A 16,368-nucleotide genomic window follows, 5' to 3' on the forward strand; every position below is an offset into this window, starting at 1 on the left:
AAGTATGTTTTACAACTACTAGAAAAAATAAATGAACATTTGAAGAATCAGGACTGTTAGGTATGTCAGTTATATTTGGTTAAATCAGAGTTGAGCAATATTAGATCATCCATATATGATGATTTTAGCCTTATTATTATTTTATTACCATCAGGTGTGTAAAACAGTTATGGTTAAAAAACTTCTTATCAAAATCTTATCAGCCATTAGATGCTGGCAATTTGTATGTTATTGTATTGGCTGAAAAAAAAGCATATCATGTGTCTCTATTTATGTTTCTGACCCAGGGTTTGTAGGCCAATAACAGTTTGTACAGTGCGTTTTATACATTCAAATCCAGGAGGTTTTTTAGTTGAGTGCTGCTGGTGGAGAACTTTTCCAGTTCATGAGAGATCTGCCTGAAGTGGGCTGCTCATGTCAGCTCTCCTCTGTATGAACACCCTAGGGTCAAGACTTTTTGTCATGACATGAAATAGTGCACTCCACACTTATTGATCTTTTATAGTGTGCTGAGACAACCCTGATAACAAATGGCAGCACAGAATTAGACCCACGCCCCCCATTTGTCATTCCTCCCAACATCTCAACACAACACAGAGAGCGCTGCCTATAGATAGTGTCTGACTGAGCTCAGCTACTCTAGCATAGGCTGATATATTTGATTTGGCTAATTTATTTGAATAACTGGCTAACTGTTATGTATGAAGGATAAGACATGAGTAGTAAGCTATCTTCCTCTCCTACATAAATTAAAGAGCCCCCCGACACATATTTTAAGACATATAAAAAGATTCCAGAATCTCTGAATATGCTAATTCTGTTCATTTCTAAAGTTTTCCTGCTGGACACAAGATGTCTCCTACTTCACTGTAAAGTCCATTCTCGGTGGATGTGCACTAGAGGCTGGAACACATTTTAAGCGTACTTGTAATGTGACAAAATCATTTCTTATGTCCATGTACTTTCCACCTTCAGCAGATGAATGGGAAAACAGCCTTCTACTGTTAACCTCTGCACAGTGAAAGTCAAACATCACAGTCAAGGAACAATAAGCAGAACACATTCATCGATTCATTTTACATCACTCAAAAGTTCACTTTCACTTGCTGTTCATGGCTGTGTTGCTGTGCTGTAGCAGTGTGTGTGTGTGTGGCAGGCCATGTGCTTCTCTAGTCACACTGCTACCAGAAACAAGAGGGGAGGGAGAGGAGAACATGCAGGGTCTCTCTCTCTCTCTCTCTCTCTCTCTCTCTCTCTCTCTCTCTTTCTGTTGTTTCTTTACAGCTCCCCCTGATGACCAGTTACAGCATTACATAAGACACACATGGTACAAGCAAAAACACAAGTCAGTACTAAACAAACATGTTTCAACATGCTCTAAAAATCTGGTTGTACCTTTTTCCATTTCCCCAGATTGTTGAAGTATTTCTTTAAATGTTGAGTAGCTTAGTACTGGTAGAAGAAGAAATTGGAAAAACATGTCCTTGGCTTCTTAAAAGATGCTATAATATTAGAGTGATCTTATTTTTGTGTCTGACAGAGATAATAATACAATAACTTAAGTATATTTTAGCTGAAATATGGAAATTTCCTGACACAATAAGAATCTATGAGAAAACATATTTTGTTCCTTTCTTTTTTTTGTTTTTATGGACACTCATTTATGGAATTTGAAACAACAAAAAGCCAATAATTTTTAATTTTTTAGATACTATGTCATTAATAGAGATATTTTTTATATACTTATGACATAATAGTTCTTATTTCATGCAGTGGATTTTTTTAAAGTGGCAGAAATGGGCTTCCATACATTTTAGTTACTTACTCACGTTTTAAAAATACAATGTATTATGTAGGCATATATCAAGTTTAATGATATTTAGATGACCAGCTATATGGCCACTGTGTTTTAAGGGCCCCCTTATATAAATCTGTAGGATTATAATGTACTGTATATATAATGGCACACAATGTGAGGCTGCAAGTCAGTCATAAACATGTGTGTGTGTTTGTTGTTGGCACAAACTGGCATGTAAATAGCCACTGAGTCACAGAGATGAAACAAACATGTTGACTTGTTGTTTCCATAAGAGGTGTGTGTGTGTGTGTGTGTGTGTGTGTGTGTGTGTGCTGGTATGTGAGTGTGTGTCTGACTAATATTTTGTAACTTAATGGAGGCACCCCCTGATCTCCCCCCCCCCATCAGTTTGTGATTGGTCTGTGGCTCCAGCATCGGGGATTAGACCATGTTTCCCCACTTTACGTCCCCTGTTCCTCTCTCTCTCTCTTTCCTCTCTTCTCTTTTCTATTTCTCTCCCTCTTTCTCCACACATCACATGATCCGTTACATCACGGGATTGAGGTCAGAGCTGGATTAGGCCGAGCTATGAACGGGCAAGAGGGGCAACGCAGGAATTACTGAAAGTGAGGGAGGAGAAGTGGGGGGGGGGGCTTCAGATGGGCCACAGATGAAGAGAGGAAGGAAAAAAGAGAGAGAGATTGAGACAAAGAAAGAGGAGCACAGAGAGGGGGATGAAGATATTCAGGGCTTTACACTAAAAGGGGGATTGAACAATACAAAGATCTTGGTGTCACGTCTGATGCTCTAAATGCAGTAAAGTGTGTTTGACAAAGTAGAGCTCAGTAAGAATTAAACATCTGTAAAATCATTTTGCAGAAGATGAAAGATGTGTTCACTGTGCAGTAAGTCCGATAAAGAAACAGGGCGGAAATGTAGCAGAGTTATGGGGGCAAAGTTCAAAAGCTCAGGCAGGAACTCAGACTGCACTGTAATCTGTCATCAGCCACTGAGAGAGAAAGAGTACTACAGCAGAATACTCAGAGTGGTTCTCTATTCAGTTTCTATAATTAAAGGTCAATGTAGAAAGTGCGTCTTTGTTTTCTAGATATACACCATCAGTATCATTTAATGGAAAAAACAAAAAGAAAAGAACATGCATGCTTTGTATAAACATAGAATATTCTCATTCTCAACACATGTTTGCTGATATTTAAAAGAAATGGATTGATGGATTGATTGATTTTATTAATGGTTTATCAGACACAGGAACAAAAGAACAAAAATCTAAAGGATAACATGTTATCATTATTATTTATTTCCATGTCTTGTAAATTACTTTTATAAATCTGTTAACCTGTTCCATAAAGAAGTCTAACCTAACCTGCTGCTTTCATATTTAAACACTTGATGAGTAATGAAGGCTGTTCACAATGTGGCACTAGATTAAAAAAGGAACTTCTGACTACATTCATTCACTCGAGGTAGTTTACATGAATGCACACTGGCCCTGGTATCATCAAAAGAAATGTTTTTGGCACAGTGTCTATCCATATATTCTAGAAAAGAAGAATGTTAGAAGAATAGCTGTACAACTAACTGGAAAGGCTAATATCAATTAAAAAAAAAAATGGCTTATAGGCGTATGTTGTCAATGTTCATTTATAATGCATGAATTTGATCATTTAATTTAAAGAATTATTTAATAGCAAAGTCGTCTCCACACTATTCCATGTGTTTAATGCAGGTGTTGATTACAACCTGCAAATGCAGAGTTAAATACAAAATGTTAAATGCAATATACAAAAATAAAATCAGGAACAAAGACTCAAAGTGCTGTTACACAGTAATTGTGAGAAAAATATTAATTTGTTAATGTTAAGTTAAAAAACAGAAAAACATTTCCAAGTTAGCATGGAAAAATAATAAAAAAAACAGTAATACATGATTAGTTAAAGTTCTGTTGACCATGATCAGTAGTTCCCAACTCTCTGGCTTGTGACCTCTTAAAATTATGTAATGTCTACTTGCAACCGCTCATCACCAGTTGCATACTGGTTGTAACCTGTTCAACCAAAGAGCCCTCTTTTTCTGTGTTTTAAAAGGCCTGAAGAGGTAAATTATCCAGTAATTTGGTGCAAAATTTAGAAGATTAAAGGGAAATCAAACAAACTAATAAACACAATTTTGTGTGGTAGAAATAAAATAAAAAATTAAATTCTGTTCAACATCATGACCCCCTCAGACCTTTTGACTCTTTGTAGTGGTCCTGGCCCCCAGGTGAGCCCCTCTACATCTAGATCTTGCCTGTCTGTGTGTGTAACCCTTTCATTTACATTTACTTTAGTATGTTTGACTACCACAGCTGGTCTCGTGCATGGTTCTCTGTATCTCAGTTCTACACTTCTCCAGACAGTCACACATGCTGGTTTGGCAATGACTTTGAAAGGTGATAATAGAGTGTGTCATGTAATCCAGAAAAAGAAAGAAAATTAACAATTAAACACAGTGTTTTTTTTGTCCTGGTAAACACTATAGTGATCCTAAATTGACCCTGTACTGGCATGGCAGAGATCAGGGTGAACCTGTAAGAGCCAGACTACAGATTAGACTACTCACACTGGCATGAAGCCGGAACTGGATGGCCGGACTGGGCCTGAGGCTCCTCCCGTCTGCTCTCCAACCAAGGTCATGTAAAGACAGTCACATGACGGGGAAACATGGCTCTGACATTGCTGGAGAGCCCTTACCTTTGGAGTTATTGTTTATTGTGAGATTAGAAAGAAACTGAGCAGTGGGACACGGGAACCTGTCATTCATCATCATTTCTTCACTGATTTCACCTTCTTGTACTGGCTGTATGTGCTAATGTTTGGTGGACTTCATCCGTGTTATGTCAGGGTTTTTTTCTATTTATATTTGCAAGAGGTCAAAGTTTAATTAACGATACTTTATGTCCTATGATGCACTGGGAGAGCAGCATCTGTCACCGGGGGAACATTGGAACCAATTTGTCATCTGGAGAGGGAGAAGGCTTTAATCCTGCCGATGAAAAGAGAAATGTCAGGAGAAAAGATGGACATATGAGTGGAGAGATAGGGAAAGTGGGATGATGAGGAAAGGGTGACAGCACAGAGAAGAAGAAGAAGAGGAGGAGGAAGAGGAGGACGAGAAGGAGTAGGAGGAAGAGTGAGACAGTAATCCTGTCTAATTCACTTAGTGTTGCGCTGAGGGAGCAGGACACTAAGAGGATTTGGGACATTCTGTAAATTAGATCAGCAAGAATAACAAACTGCAAGGAGAGGTGGAATGGACGGAACGAGGGGACACACTGGGAGAGGTGGCACAAAGGAAGGGAACATGTGAAGTGACGGTGAAACAGAAGGATGCTGCGACAGAAGATATGGCAGGAAAAACAGACTGTGAAAGAAACTTGGTTAAAAAAAAGGTTGCCACTTTGCCTCAGTTGAAAAAAGGGGAAGGCAGGAGACACCTGCTGGGGTGAAATTGCAGAAATGTTGTCAGAGAGACATCAGCAACCTGTTGCCTCAGGTATCTGGAAGAATTCCCTCAGTGTCTCTGATCACACTTGTTTTGGATATTCTATCAAGCACCCAAACACCAAACGCTCCCATAATCCAAACAACTGTTTGAGTCCAACATATCATTAATCTGTGGCTCTTAACTCTGACTTTTACTATTAGTGATATTAACTAGGTGTTAAGTTGTAATCTGCAGTAAAGCCCTTAGCAGAAGTGTATGCTGAGGTTGACAGTGGCTGGTTGATCCATTCATACTGTAATACTGATCCTGTTACCACTACTAGCTGCAGATCACTCACACCTACTTACACTGCAGTACTATGTAATTTAGCAGCATTACTGCACGTTTACAAATCTTATTTAACGACTGATTGAATTTTTTTAAATAGATAAAAGCCATAGATTTATTTAGCCAAATTCAAAAATGTTGTGATATTCATTTGACCGGTTTTACTGTGGTTAGTGTTGGAGCATAACAAAAGACAGCTCATGCTAATATTTGACTACAAATGAGTACTTGATTTGAGTTGTGTAATGATTATCTATTTTTGATACACAAAAGTACATATTTTGATACAGAAATTTCACAAAGACCAAGCTGAGGCTGCGCAAAGGCCTTCTATTCATGGGGGTATGCTCTAAGGCTTTAACACTTTAAGGTTGATAGAAATGATCTTATTCCACTCCGACTGACACTTAGGAGGCTCTATTGGCAGAAATGCAATATAATATTTGTAGATACATTTTCATTAATGTATAATCACCTGAAAATAAGAATAGCTGTGTTTTCATTACCTTGAGCTGTTTTTATCTACAGAGGGAGTGGGTCTTCTTCTACATGGTCCGCCATGTTTCTACAGTAGCCCGGCCACTATCGTTACACTTGGAAGGCTGAGCTGTATACAGATGGTTGCAATCTGCAACTTTCCCACTAGATGTCACTAAATCATACACGCTGTTCCACAATGCAACTGGACCGCCAGCAGTTAGGTCAGAGATTCTTGTGTGTCATGCTAGTAGTGGCTAATGTAGCCTTGAGCTGGTAACAGAAATGGGGAGCGGGCTACAGAGGTCTTGCAACCTCATCTTCCTGACTCTAAACCTGCAGTTTTTTGTCATGTTCAAACTTGTAGACCCCAGCCCCAAATGACTCCAACTTAAGTGACATCATTTGAAGACACTTATAATTAGTTTACCTGCAACCACAAAAGGCTTTTTTCACATATGTAGTAGTGCTCCCCAAGACACTGCAATGTGTGGAGTTCTCCTATAAGGGAATAAACTTATTGATGTTTAAAGTACATAAAGCTGACCATTAACATTCCTCTGATCTTTATGTTGTCATATTTATTTGATGACCCCCACATATGAGAAACAGCACCCTGAAGGCAACACTGGGCCGTGTTGTGATTAGTGACAACAGACAGAACGGTACGCCTTCTGGCCTTACACATCCAATATGAAAATATAAAAAGACTTTGTTTAAATGATCGCATTTTGAGCTGATATAAATGTAAAAGCCACCAGGAGTTACACCAACTCATTTTTGTGTCACTCACGTGTGCACAGTCACAGCTTGAGAAAGGATATTATGACACTGTATTAAGTTCTTATATTAACAGCGAACAAAACCAGGCTACAAGTAGTGTTTTCAGCTGCTGCTTTAACCTGGTCTGACTTTGTTTTGTTCCCACACAGCCGGACAAAATGTTCCTCACTCTACTCTGAAATGATCATCATGGATTTCCTTTTCATTTTATTTGATTTAATTTAAAAAGAAAAGAATATTGTTTATTAATGTGTGAACTGTGTGTGTATGTGCCATTGTCTTTGACTGTGTGTCTGTCTCTGTTGCTTGTCAGTTGTTGTCTGTTTGCATGTGAGTCTATTCAAATGTATGTGATTGATAGTCTTCATTTATGTGTGTGTGTGTGTGTGTGTGTGTGTGTGTGTGTGTGTGTGTGTGTGTGTGTGTGTGTGTGTGTGTGTGTGTGTGCCGGTGCTGGGATTAGGAATCGATTAAGAGGAAAATGGACTGCGGGCAGGCAGGAGGGAGGAAGAAGGGAAGAAGGGATGAAGGGCAGGAGGGAGGGATGATGGGGAGGCTGGTCCGCTCTGGCAGCAGCCTGAGGCATGATTACAGTGTGCCTCCAGAGCAGGCTGGCCACCAGCTTGTTGTTGGGGATTAGAGAGAGGAAAGAAATGAATCATATTTCTAAGTCCTGAGTGTATCTCTGTCTGTGTCTCTGCTCCAAAGTCCATATGCTGCTGCTGGAGGATTATAGGAGCACACTGCCTGCAGAGCACTGTATCTATCTATCTATCTATCTATCTATCTATCTATCTATCTATCTATCTATCTATCTATCTATCTATCTATCTATCGACTGCTCACAATTTCAATCACAGCAACAAACTTTTTAAGTATATTCACATAATTCAGTTGCCAGAGCAACAATGTAGCAGTTTCTACGTAACTTGTTTAATGAATACTCATTAAAGCCCAAGCCTGTTGGTGACCTTAGTCTACTGCACTTTGTAATGAGCTTTTGGGCTGCAAGGCCTGTGTTATGCTGTGTCACCATGAGGCTGAACCCAGCTCTAAATTCTCAGGCTAAATCCCAGTCAGAAGGTAGAGACTCACTGTTACTGGGCAAGTCTGAGAAGAAAAGTCCAACAACCAGACAAATAATTGTTGCGTAACGTGACAATGATTAGTATTAAATATCTGTCTGATTGTTTAACTGTATAGTCCCATCAAGCATTTCTGTAAAAGAAGAGTTCACAGTGTGAAGGACCTGCACAGACCATTAGACTTGCAGGTGCAACATCAGCTCGAATGTGCACAATACTTTTTACTCACGTTATAGTAAAAACTGTTTAAAACAAAAGGTTTTTATACAATAAAACTTTCTTGTAGTTTGTCCTGATGATCAAAATAGCATCAGCAATCCAAACAAAGAGTTTAGCAGCAGCTCTTTCAGGATGCATTTAAGCAGAGTGGGGCTTTGAGCTAAATGCTAACGTCGATATGCTAACATGCTCTCAGTTCTACTGTAAAATACTGATGCTGAGCTGGTATACTGTTTACCATGTTCAACATCTTAGTTTAGCATGTTAGCATGCTAACATTTGCTAATTAGCAATTAACACATCAGCTGGGGCTGATGGGAATGTCATTCATTTTCATCATAAACCAAAGTAATGACAAATTAAACTATGAGCTGATGATGGTGCTAAAGGAAAAGTTTAGAGATAACCAAAGTTATTAGTTATCTGTTATTTTATTTCAACTATATATAAATATATATTACTGAATTGAATGAATAATACCTAATAAAATTAAGTAAATTTTAAGTAAAATTAAAATCTGATAAAAGTAAATCCGATAAAATATCCCACCACACTCATCAGGACTCCTATAAGAAACATTAATGTTGATGGACAATCCATCCAATAGGAGATATTTCAGTCTGGACTAAAATAGTGGACCAACAGACCGCCGTCGCCATCCCTAGAGCCATGGCACTAGTGTGGCTACAAACAACAGCACCAGTTGGCAGCAGTGACTATTACATGTAGGGTTGGACCATTCATCATGAGTAAAACACATTTTCTCTCATAGGTGTATTTTTATTGTGATTCAAGACCCACAGCCTTGTTTCAAGATATCAAGCATCTCACCATGAGCTAAAACCTTTCATCCAGTGCCCGTGGCACCGACCCCCTGGTCCATCGGTTGATGCAACACACAGAAACATTCAGCAATCCAAAATAATCTGCCCATCTCGTACTTCAGTTTGGGGCTGGCGGGAGCGGTGGGACTCAGTATTATTGTTAGATCTAATCTGTTTTCTGTCCTCTCTGCCCTGTTCCCTCTCATCTCTGCCTTATACCCACTCAACCTCTTGTATGGATTAGTGGAACGCTCCCAGAAACTGATTCCCAATCTCCCCTCTCTGGATGTCCGACACTCCCTTTTTCTCCTACTACAGCCCTGAAGGGCAGTGGTATGGAAGAATAACACATGTCACAGGTGTAGCCTTACCTTGACTCAACACTGACATCATTCAGCAAGTAAACACTCAAATCCAATGACTTACAGAACACAATGAATTTTAATGAAGTCGTTTAATGTCTCAGAAACATCATAGCTATCTAGCATGGTAGTGGTGAGACTGGTGGAACACAGGAGACAAATGAAATATACAAAATAATGTCAGAAAAATAAGCAGAGAAGATTATAGTTATGCAAAAGATAAAAGTACAGTAAATGATTAAGAAGCATAAACAGCATTGTATCCTATTACTGCTACTTTTACTGGATAAACCCCTGAGTTTGAAAAAAAAAGAAGAAGCAGAAACCAGAAAAATATAAACAGAAAAAATACAAAGTTGGCAGTTTTCTAGAAAGTAAGAAAGAGAAAGATTCTGTTGGGTGGAGCGCCTGCGTAACAACTCGTCGCTGATACCAGACATGATTGCATTTTCAAGTTTTAATATTTACAAAAGAACAACAAAAAAAGTATATTAGCAATGTCCATGTCAGCTGGAGACATAATATTAATGATAGCAATAATACTGATAATAATATCAACTTCAAAACAAATTACCACAATTTTTACTTCAACGAATTCACAATTTTTTTAAAGAAACATAATATTGTTTAATTCTAATACAAAAAGAAAAAAAAAATCAAATGATACATCAAACACATAAAGTAGTACCCATCACATCTTTACAGGTTGGAGTTGAGAGAGGCATCAAACTCTCTGTGCAAAGGGGGGGCTGCATGGCGGACCATCCCTTCCCTTTCTCTGGCGCAGTCTTCTCTCCCATCAAATACCTCACTGGAGCTGTTTATCAGCTAAAATGTTTAAAATAAAGTAATTCAAGAACTGCTTCAACAATCTGCTACCCTCATGCAAACACTGTGAGATGGAGTGGGGGGAAAAGTACTCGGCTGCCAATAGCCACAACGAGACCATTGTTGCCCAAATTGTCTGGAAGTGATCCTATTAAACTAACAATGTACGAGCCATTCTGCTAATGATTTTCAACCATGCTCAAAGGCAACAGGTTTGTACTGCAGTCACTTCAGTGACCAACTCTACCCCCTCCGCTTGTATCAAACACAGGCTGCAGAGGGTCAGTATCACACAAGGCTACTGGGAATCATCAGCTTCTGTCTGCTATGTATTTTTCACACTATTAAATGAGTGGCCACCCCTGTAACGAGCCTCCTGAAGGTGTCGGTTTGGGTTAGTTGAGTTGTTTGGCTCAAAGCTTTTTGAGTCAGCTCGCTGATGAAAAGCAGCTTCATAAAAGAAATAACATCACAGAAAATACAAGACAAAGTCTAGAAGGAAGAAATAGACATGAGCTTGGGCTCTCGTCAGTGCTTTATCGCGTCGATTTCAAGGCTGTCTATGCGGCAAAATTGTATGTCACTGAACTGTTGTGCTGTGGCAGTTAAACAAAAAAAGCTCTGCTTCAAATGTGGTCTAAGTCAAGGCCAGTCATTCAGTTTCTGAAATCAGCTCTATCAAACAAATCAGATTTCTATAAACCAAAACTAATGAGTCATAAATCAAATGGATGCTTTCAGCATGGGACAAGTAGCCTCCTTCATTTATCATTCACTTTAAATTCTCTTGTCATCAGTAATATAGTCAGACTGTATTTAAATTACAACAATAGTCACTAATCCACTGAGCTGGAGAATTGAAGCTGTTGTTCTTTCTCACTAATTAGATTTTATTGTACACATATTGCTTTCAAGCAGCCATTTCTTGATTTCAAGGCTGATTTCTATGTTGCTTAACTTAGAAACACTACTGTTATCTCCTTGTTACAATCACCGAGCCAAGCGTCAACAGGTCAGTTTACTTCCACACATATTTTTTGAAAAGAAAAACTGAAGACATTATTTCAGCTGATTAGTTCTTCAACTGATATGATTAATTGATTTATGTGTCCCAAGGTCTCTTCCTTCCTCTAAAACACACCAACAGTAATATTGGGTTATTCACCCTACTTCAATTTCTCACTTCTTCCCCTATCCCCTTCCCTCCCCACCTCCCACTTTACAAGACCTGGAACTTCCAGGAGTTCTGGTCTTTGTAGTCCAGACAGTCAGTGGCATTGAAATTGAGCTTCCAGGCAGCTTGGTCCTTGTAGTCTAGACAGTCGACGGCTCCAAAGCCCAGCGAGGCGGCCGTGTAGCCCTGGGAGGAGAGCGAGGCGGGGGACTGGCTGAGGGGCCCACCCATCGAGGAGGCTGTGATGGGGCTCAGGGCACCTCCGGTACCCGACAGTTGTGGGTGCATGGGGGACAGGTAGGAGCTACAGTCCAGGCCAGTGAAGTAGGAGGAGGAGCCTGCGTAGCTCTGGCTGTAGGCTGGGGCCTGGGTGTAGGTCATGGGGTAGGTGGTGGTGCGCTGCATGCAGGGGGTGGTGGAGGCAGACAGGGGGTCTGGCAGTGGGGAGATGGAAGCTGGGCTCCAGATGGACACCGTGGCGCTAGCAGAGCTAGAGCTGGGGGTGATGGCGGTGCCTGGAGGAGGAGGTGGAGGGCTGTAGGGTCCATTAGTGGGGTTGGCACTGGCTTCAGTGTTGGCATCACGAGCAGGGGATGCCTTCTTTTTAGGGGGCCGGGGTTTGGACTGGCCTGTGCTCTGTTGCTGCTGTTGGCGGCACTTGGCACGACGGTTCTTGAACCAGACCTGGAGGATGGCAGAGGTGCATCAGAGAGGAGCTTCATTATAAAATCAGTATTGATTAATAATACTAATACTAATACTACTACTACTACTAAGAATAATAATAATAATAATAATACTAATACTACTACTTCTACTAATAATAATAATAATAATAATAATACGAATAAGAATAATAAACAGTAAATACAATGCAATAAAAACATTCAAAGTGTAAAAGCTGCTATTGTGTGTAAACCTGTTATCTCTCACACACACACACACACAGTTTTCTCTTTCAACATGCCAGTTAATATTTGTTTGCATCAAAATACTGTACATGTGATATAATACTAAAACCACACTCTGTATGGGCTATTGGTTTGTAATGTGTTACCTGGACTCGGGACTCGGGCAGGTTGATCTTGAGGGCCACCTCCTCCCTCATGAAGATGTCTGGGTAGCGGGTTTTGGCAAACAGAGCCTCGAGGATGTCCAGCTGTGCGCGTGTGAAGGTGGTGCGCTCCCGGCGCTGTTTACGCGGGGTGCCTGCGAAGAAATAATCACCTGATTATTATTATTTTTATTATTATAAATATTAGTAGTAGTAGTAGTATTATACATGCGGTGTTTTTATTATGTTGGTATTTAAAAGATAGCGCTGTAGCTACCATGAGATCTGTGTTCAAACATTATACACACAAAATTCAAAAGGCCGATAGACTGGAAATAGCAATCTATATTAGGCTATTAAAATCCCATAATGCATTATTAAAGTAAGGTGATTCAGTGATTGCGTATGAATCATGAAAATTATTATTTCTGTTGAATTCGCAAAAAATAAAGCTGGTTCTAGATTTAATCAGCTGAATGTCGATATATATTTATTAGGTATTATTTGTTGTAGTCGATCATTTTTACCGGGCCAGAGGAAATGTGCTGTTTTGTATCGGATCGAATAAAAAGGTCGTGTGGTTTTATCTTTCATAAATGAGACATTTCGAATCGAAATATTCAAGGTGAAGAAACGAAAATCATTCCGAGGCACTGATTCTGAATTTTAAAAAATGTCTTAACTCGTTGATTCAAACTCTAATCTGCCTCCCGAAGGCCAAGCTTTGTAACACGCCTTCTGTCACCAGTGCCAAACCTCGGCATCATTTCATTCAAACTCTCCTCTCAAGGATGACAGATGCTGATCAGTCCATCCGAACAATATAAGAAGTGTCCATTCATGAAAAACATTACGGCTCAAAATAAAATACAATGAGCATCATTTTGTAAATAGGTTACATGATAAGATCAACAGCTTGGAGTCTGTTTGGTGTTAAGTCTGTGTGAGAACAGGCTGCGTTTCCATTCACACACACTTTTTATTGTTTTTTGACTCTATAATCCACAGAACTTATAGGTCAAGTGAACACATGTCCTGATGGCTGAAGAATCAGAGCCATATATTTATAATCATAAAGCACAACCTTAGCTGCATTTAAAAAAATGACATTCAAGTGAATTTGCCTTTTTTTTCTTACTGATTATTATAAAGACATAACAGGATTTTTTGAATTATTTGGGTTTCTGCATTTAAAAATAAACTTTTTTCAAATGAAACAACAATGAAAAGACAGGTTTATATTATTGTAAAAAGCATAGAGTTATAAGGTAACAGGTCATTACTTACTGGGGTATCCAACGGCGGCGGAGTGGAGCAGATCCATGCCCGGGCCGGACAGCGTTAACCCGTTCACGGCGTAATGGGGTTGCTTAATGTAGGACATCATGCCTCCTGCCGGCTTTAAAACACTCCCTCACTCCCTCACTCTCTCTCTCCTTCTCTCAGACCGGGGGCCGGGTCTCCTAGCTAGTCTCCAGGGGTTGTCTCTCTCTCTCTCTCTCTCTCTCTCTCTCTCTAGTTTTTTTTTCTGTCACTCCCTCCCTCTCTGTTTTTCTTTTACCCTGGGTTATTTGTCACTTAGTTGTTGTTTTTGATATTTCCTTGCTGGCCTTCTCCTTTACTACCTTTGTATGCTGCTCGGACTCAGTGCCGTCGAACCGGGCACCTGTGGGTCCAACTGTACAAGGACCGACGTGCGCCTAAACACCTGTGTTAACCTGACGCGTAAAAACCCCGCTGATTTAGCGACAAGGTGTATATTCTATGTTTTCTCTTTGCAGATAATGAGGACAACAACAACAACTAAAATCAACCCAAGACAGTATTTAAAAAAAACGATAAAGGCTGACTAAATAAGAGCCGTGCTATGATGCAGCTTCTCCATCCAAGTCGTGCGTAATTTCGGTGCGCACCGACGTCGCCGGGTGAAAAGGTGCCAAAAGCAGCAGCTCCACAACAGCTCGGCTGTCTGCGGTCTGATGGGGCCTCTGACGGTACCTGGTCCCTGAGGAGAGGATCTGGATCTGCAGAGTGGACAAGTGAGGCGAGCAAGAAGAGGCTGGCTAATTAGAAGTAACTTCTTACCCAAGTAGACACCCAGAGCCCTCCCTCTCTCTCTTTCTCTCTCTCTCCCTCTCTCTCTTTGCTCAAGCCAACGCGCGCGCGCGCACACACACACACACACTCACACACACACACACACACACACACACACACACACACACACACACACCGTCATTATGTATCCCTATTGGGCCTGTAATATGAAATGTATAGGAGGATAAGAAGAATATGCCTCTTATAGAGTTCCAGGCTTTATTTAATATGTTTCTTTTATTTAAATTTGTTTACGCTATGATCCAACATGTTGTTGTGGCTGACACTTGTTGACACGTAGCCTACATATAACTAGTACAAATTAATTCGAAAAACACAGTAATTAAAAAGAAAGAAATGAAGACGGCACTAAAATCCGTCCATAAAGGCACTTGGGAAGTTGACTTCATACAGATGAAAGATGGATGGTTGGTCGTCTTCTGCTCTGAGAGAACCCCAGTAACTATCTCAGTCTTTTCCAGGTTTTATTGTTAGGAACCATTTTCGAAATTGGCCTCCTAAAATAATTGGGCGACTCTTCCTGAGTGTGGAGGCAGAGGTAGAGCAACTGGGAGGCAGAGAAGGGGGTACAGGCCGGATTAAAAGCAGCACAAAGACCGCGTTGTTCTGCTATTAAATCCCCTTCTGATCCCCAACATGCTCCCTCCGGTCCATTCATCCATTCATTCACTACAGTCACTAACAACAACAATAATAATAATAATAATAATAATAATAATAATAATATGGTTTTGTTGTTGTATCTTGTGAGTTTGAATTACATAATTTAGAATATTACAATTGTATAATGTGCATCATATATTTGATATAAAACTAATAATAGGTAATTATAAACTAATGACAACAGGTAGGCCATTGGTCTACTAAAATAAAATGTAAAATAACTGAACTGTTAATAATTAAACATCAGAGAAGACTGTTTTGTTTTTATTTGTTTGTTTGTTTCTAGAAGGGTTTTTTTTTTGCCTTTCAGCTCTCACACATATTTAGGCACTCAATCTTGGTCCAAACGTCCGATCTGAGGATGGTTGTAATTAAATGTAATTTTGTTTTACAGTGTTATTAATAAAAAAAAAAAAAAAAAAAAATATATATATATATATATATATATATATATATATAGGTGAGGCCTAGTCTTCCCCTGGTCAGACCCGGTGTGTATTTTCACAGTAGTGTCTCTTCCCTCCTGTTTGGCCTGTGCCATCCTCTGCTGCGAGACAATTTCACAGTGTCCAAAGCCGATTCTCTGCGCTTGTTAATTGAATCGGATTTCTTATAGTTTAAAATCCACACACGCACACACACACACACACACACACACACACACACACACACACACAGACCCATGTAGCTACAGCCCAAACTGTATAAGGGGTTTATCTAGCTCTGTAAAGCCAAAGCGGAGATATAAAGACACACACAGAGCGACAGAGAGACTTTACCGGCGTGTTTGAACGTTTCTAAATAAAATGTCTTCACCTGCTGAGGAGAGAGTGTGTGAAGCTGTTTCAGAGGAGGCCTGTGTGTGTGTGTGTGTGTGTGTGTGTGTGTGTGTGTGTGTGTGTGTGTGTGTGTGTGTGTGTGTGTGTGCGTGTGTTGTTGGCGTTTGGATACCTCCTGTCTCCAGTGGACGCCTCACCTGCACACATCCAGGTACGCGTTGTTTGTTTGTTTACTGCTGTTTTGTTGTTGTAGCTCGCGCAGCTTGAACTAAACTAACCGCCAGCGGGTCGTGTAGGCCTGCTCGAGCTAACTGTGGGGAGTCCGACGACAAGCATGTCTCGAGACCTCCAATTGACTGAAAGAGAAAAAAAA

At 40.1% G+C, this 16,368-nt stretch overlaps 1 protein-coding gene across 2 annotated transcripts; it reads right to left on the bottom strand.

Annotated features, from left to right (window-relative positions):
- Positions 1–10,574: 10,574 nt before the first annotated feature.
- LOC127362748 (homeobox protein otx5-like) lies at positions 10,575–14,529 on the bottom strand. 2 transcript variants are annotated; one of them, XM_051398849.1, is made up of 3 exons: positions 13,723–14,529; positions 12,439–12,608; positions 10,575–12,065 (listed from the first exon to the last, which is right to left on the bottom strand). In XM_051398849.1, the coding sequence occupies exons 1-3, from the start codon at positions 13,820–13,822 to the stop codon at positions 11,427–11,429; spliced, it is 909 nt and encodes a 302-aa protein (XP_051254809.1). In that variant the 5' UTR covers positions 13,823–14,529; the 3' UTR covers positions 10,575–11,426. The 2 variants fall into 2 exon arrangements, with proteins under 2 accessions (XP_051254809.1, XP_051254810.1); XM_051398850.1 differs by having other exon boundaries at positions 12,439–12,590; positions 13,723–14,521.
- Between the last annotated feature and the right edge of the window lie 1,839 nt (positions 14,530–16,368).

The sequence above is a fragment of the Dicentrarchus labrax genome, unplaced genomic scaffold, assembly GCF_905237075.1.
Source record: "Dicentrarchus labrax unplaced genomic scaffold, dlabrax2021, whole genome shotgun sequence".
NCBI lineage: Eukaryota > Metazoa > Chordata > Actinopteri > Moronidae > Dicentrarchus > Dicentrarchus labrax.